The sequence below is a fragment of the Engraulis encrasicolus genome, chromosome 21 (assembly GCF_034702125.1).
Source record: "Engraulis encrasicolus isolate BLACKSEA-1 chromosome 21, IST_EnEncr_1.0, whole genome shotgun sequence".
In the NCBI taxonomy this organism is placed as follows: Eukaryota; Metazoa; Chordata; class Actinopteri; order Clupeiformes; family Engraulidae; genus Engraulis; species Engraulis encrasicolus.
This window is the reverse complement of record NC_085877.1, coordinates 22,508,361-22,511,103: the sequence shown is the minus strand read 5'-3', so window position 1 is coordinate 22,511,103 and position 2,743 is coordinate 22,508,361. Positions and strand designations below refer to the sequence as shown.

Sequence of the window (2,743 nt, the reverse complement as noted above, 5' to 3'; positions counted from 1 at the left end):
GGCAGTGCAGCTCATCCATCGGTAAATATGAATAATTAATTGACATCTATAAAATACATTGATATCATTAATTTTGTTATAAGTGGTTTAGTTGAAAAAGATACAATAAGCACATATTTTTCTTAATGCGTTACAGGTGTGTTGTGGTGTTCCTGGGAGTGTTGTGTGCTCTGCTGGCCATCATCATTAGAGTGATGTGGCTTAAAACAACATCAGAGGCCAATCAGGTACTGACCGAACACAACCACCAGCTGCAGCTGTTGCAGAAGACCTGCAAGAACTTCAGTGAAGTTACAAGTTTTGACAACAGCTACAGACCGACTGCAGCATCCTGAGCAGAGAGAAATCCCAGGCAGAGACAAACTACAACATCCTTAGTACAGAGAAATCCAAGTTAGAGATTCGATATAACAACCTAGTTTCAGAAAAATCAAATTTACATGAACAGTATGTCAATCTTGATAGAGAGAAGTCTCAGCTCCAAGATAGATATGGTAGTTTGAACAGAGACAAATCTCAGTTACAGGAGAGATATGATGCCATCACTGCCGAGAGGGACACCATGTGGAGGAGATATTGCTCTATAAGTAAGTGTTCAACTAAACAGATAGAGATACATTTCAATGGCCACAGTTTATCGTAAAATTGAAGATCAATTGAAGCTGTTGTAAAGTAAACATCAGTTGATCTTGGTTAATATGTTCAGGCTATTTTTTTCATACAGGACACGAGATCGCACAGTATTCAGGTATGTGTAGTATATTGTGGTTAAATTTTTATTCTTATATTATTATTATGTAGATTCTTCTATGTACATGTATATGTAGGAATATAGATGTATGTGTATACTGTATGTCACTCCACTTTTGGTTGTTAGATTAATGTAAAATAGCCATAGGCCAGGACAGAGAGGAGACTGATTCAGCTGAGGTGTACAGTACCAGGGCTGATTAGCAAGTGTAAAGGATCTATCCCTGGCCTGACCAGAGGACCTATAAAGGGCTAACGATGCCACAAGTCAGTAGGCTTTTCTACCAGGGATCTCAGGAACACAATGGTGTCCCTTGCAGAAATGTCTCCTGTTCCATTCGGAGCAGTAATACAATTAATCTGCAGAAAACTCATCGGATCAAAAGTGCCTGTCTGACATTTATAAAACCCACAATATCATTAATACAAACAGATTTTTTAAATTTGTTCAGAAATAGTTAATATACGCAAATAATGTCCTTGGCATCTACATATGTATTATAGGAAATATGAGACATTCAGTTTCCTTAAAAGAAGATATCACTAAGCCCCCCACATTTTGGCTTACATTGCCCACGGGGACCCCGGTTGGAGTCCAGCCGGGGTCATTTCCCGATCCTCCCCTGTCTCTCTGTCCCATTCGCTTCTTGTCACCATCTTCAACTGTCCTATAAAATAAAGGTATAAAATCCCCTACAATTTTTTTTTTTAAAGAAGAAGAAGATATACAGCAAAAACAAAGTTTAACTTTAGTAGCCAAATGTTAGTACTGTACAATAATCATAATAAATTGTACTACCCCCCCTATCTCTCTCTCTCTCTCTCTCTCTCTCTCTCTCTCTCTCTCTCTCTCTCTCTCTCTCTCTCTCTCTCTCTGTCAGTGGACGTGCTTCTGGATCCTGATACAGCTCATAACTACCTCATCCTGTCTGCTGATGGGAAACAAGTGAAAACTGGTGATACATCACAGAATCGCCCTGGCAACCCCAAACGGTTTGATCGTTATACCATAGTGCTGGGGAGGCAGGGCTTCAACTCTGGTAGATTTTACTATGAGGTGCAGGTCAGTGGGAAGACAGAATGGTCTTTAGGAGTAGCCAGAGAGTCTGTTGAGAGAAAAGGGGAAATAACTCTGAGCCCTACAAATGGGTACTGGACAATATGGCTGAGGGATAGTCAGTACAAGGCACTAGCTTTTCTCGATGTCTTCCTCTCCCTGTCAGAGAAGCCAGAGAGGGTGGGGGTGTTTGTGGATTATGGGGCAGGTTTGGTCTCCTTTTATGATGCAGACAGATGGAGTCTAATCTACTCTTACAAAGATGTTTCCTTCATGGAGAAAATATATCCCTACTTCAGCCCCTTTAGTTATGATAAGAACTTCACTCCACTGGTCATCACTCCAGTCTCCTGTGCATAGGCGGTTCTAGAGGGGGGGCCAGGGTGGGCCACAACCATTGTAAGTGCTCCTGGCCTCCGTTATGGCAGAGACAATCGTTTAAATTTTCATTTGAAATGACAATGAAGGAAAAGCTAAATACAGTATCAAATAAAATTGAATAATGGCCTGTTTTGCCATTAAATATGCCCTCCAAAAACACTTTGGCCCCAACCTGGCAATTTTGGTGTCGTTGAACACCTGCATCTGACTGATTGTACAAAATACCATTTTCAATCAGGACAGGTACCAGTCTGGAGCAAACTCCTCAGTGGTATTAGATTTTTGGAACAATTGTGCTAGTCATCGTAGGATTGCCACTGTTTTCATGCACAAAGCGACTAATTCTTCAACGCACATGCATCTTCCTCTTGCGTCTTGTTGAGTCATAGGAAGAGGCATGGGCATCGAAACATCAGTCACTTTGTGCACCAAAAAAACCCCACTTCTCAGAAAGTACGTTGACTGCTTCAGTCATCCCTGGGCCTAGTTCAGGGGTGGGAAACCTATGTCTCGAGGGCCGTTTAAGACCCTTGAGGCTGTCTCATCCAGCCCCTG

The 2,743-nt window shown here is 41.6% G+C and overlaps 1 protein-coding gene across 1 annotated transcript; it reads left to right on the top strand.

Annotated features, from left to right (window-relative positions):
- Positions 1 to 1,603: 1,603 nt before the first annotated feature.
- On the top strand, positions 1,604 to 2,167 carry LOC134438104 (E3 ubiquitin-protein ligase TRIM21-like; the record flags this gene model as incomplete). Its single annotated transcript, XM_063187686.1, has 1 exon — positions 1,604 to 2,167. A coding segment is annotated over one exon (564 nt), but the record flags the coding sequence as incomplete, so codon positions are not given.
- Between the last annotated feature and the right edge of the window lie 576 nt (positions 2,168 to 2,743).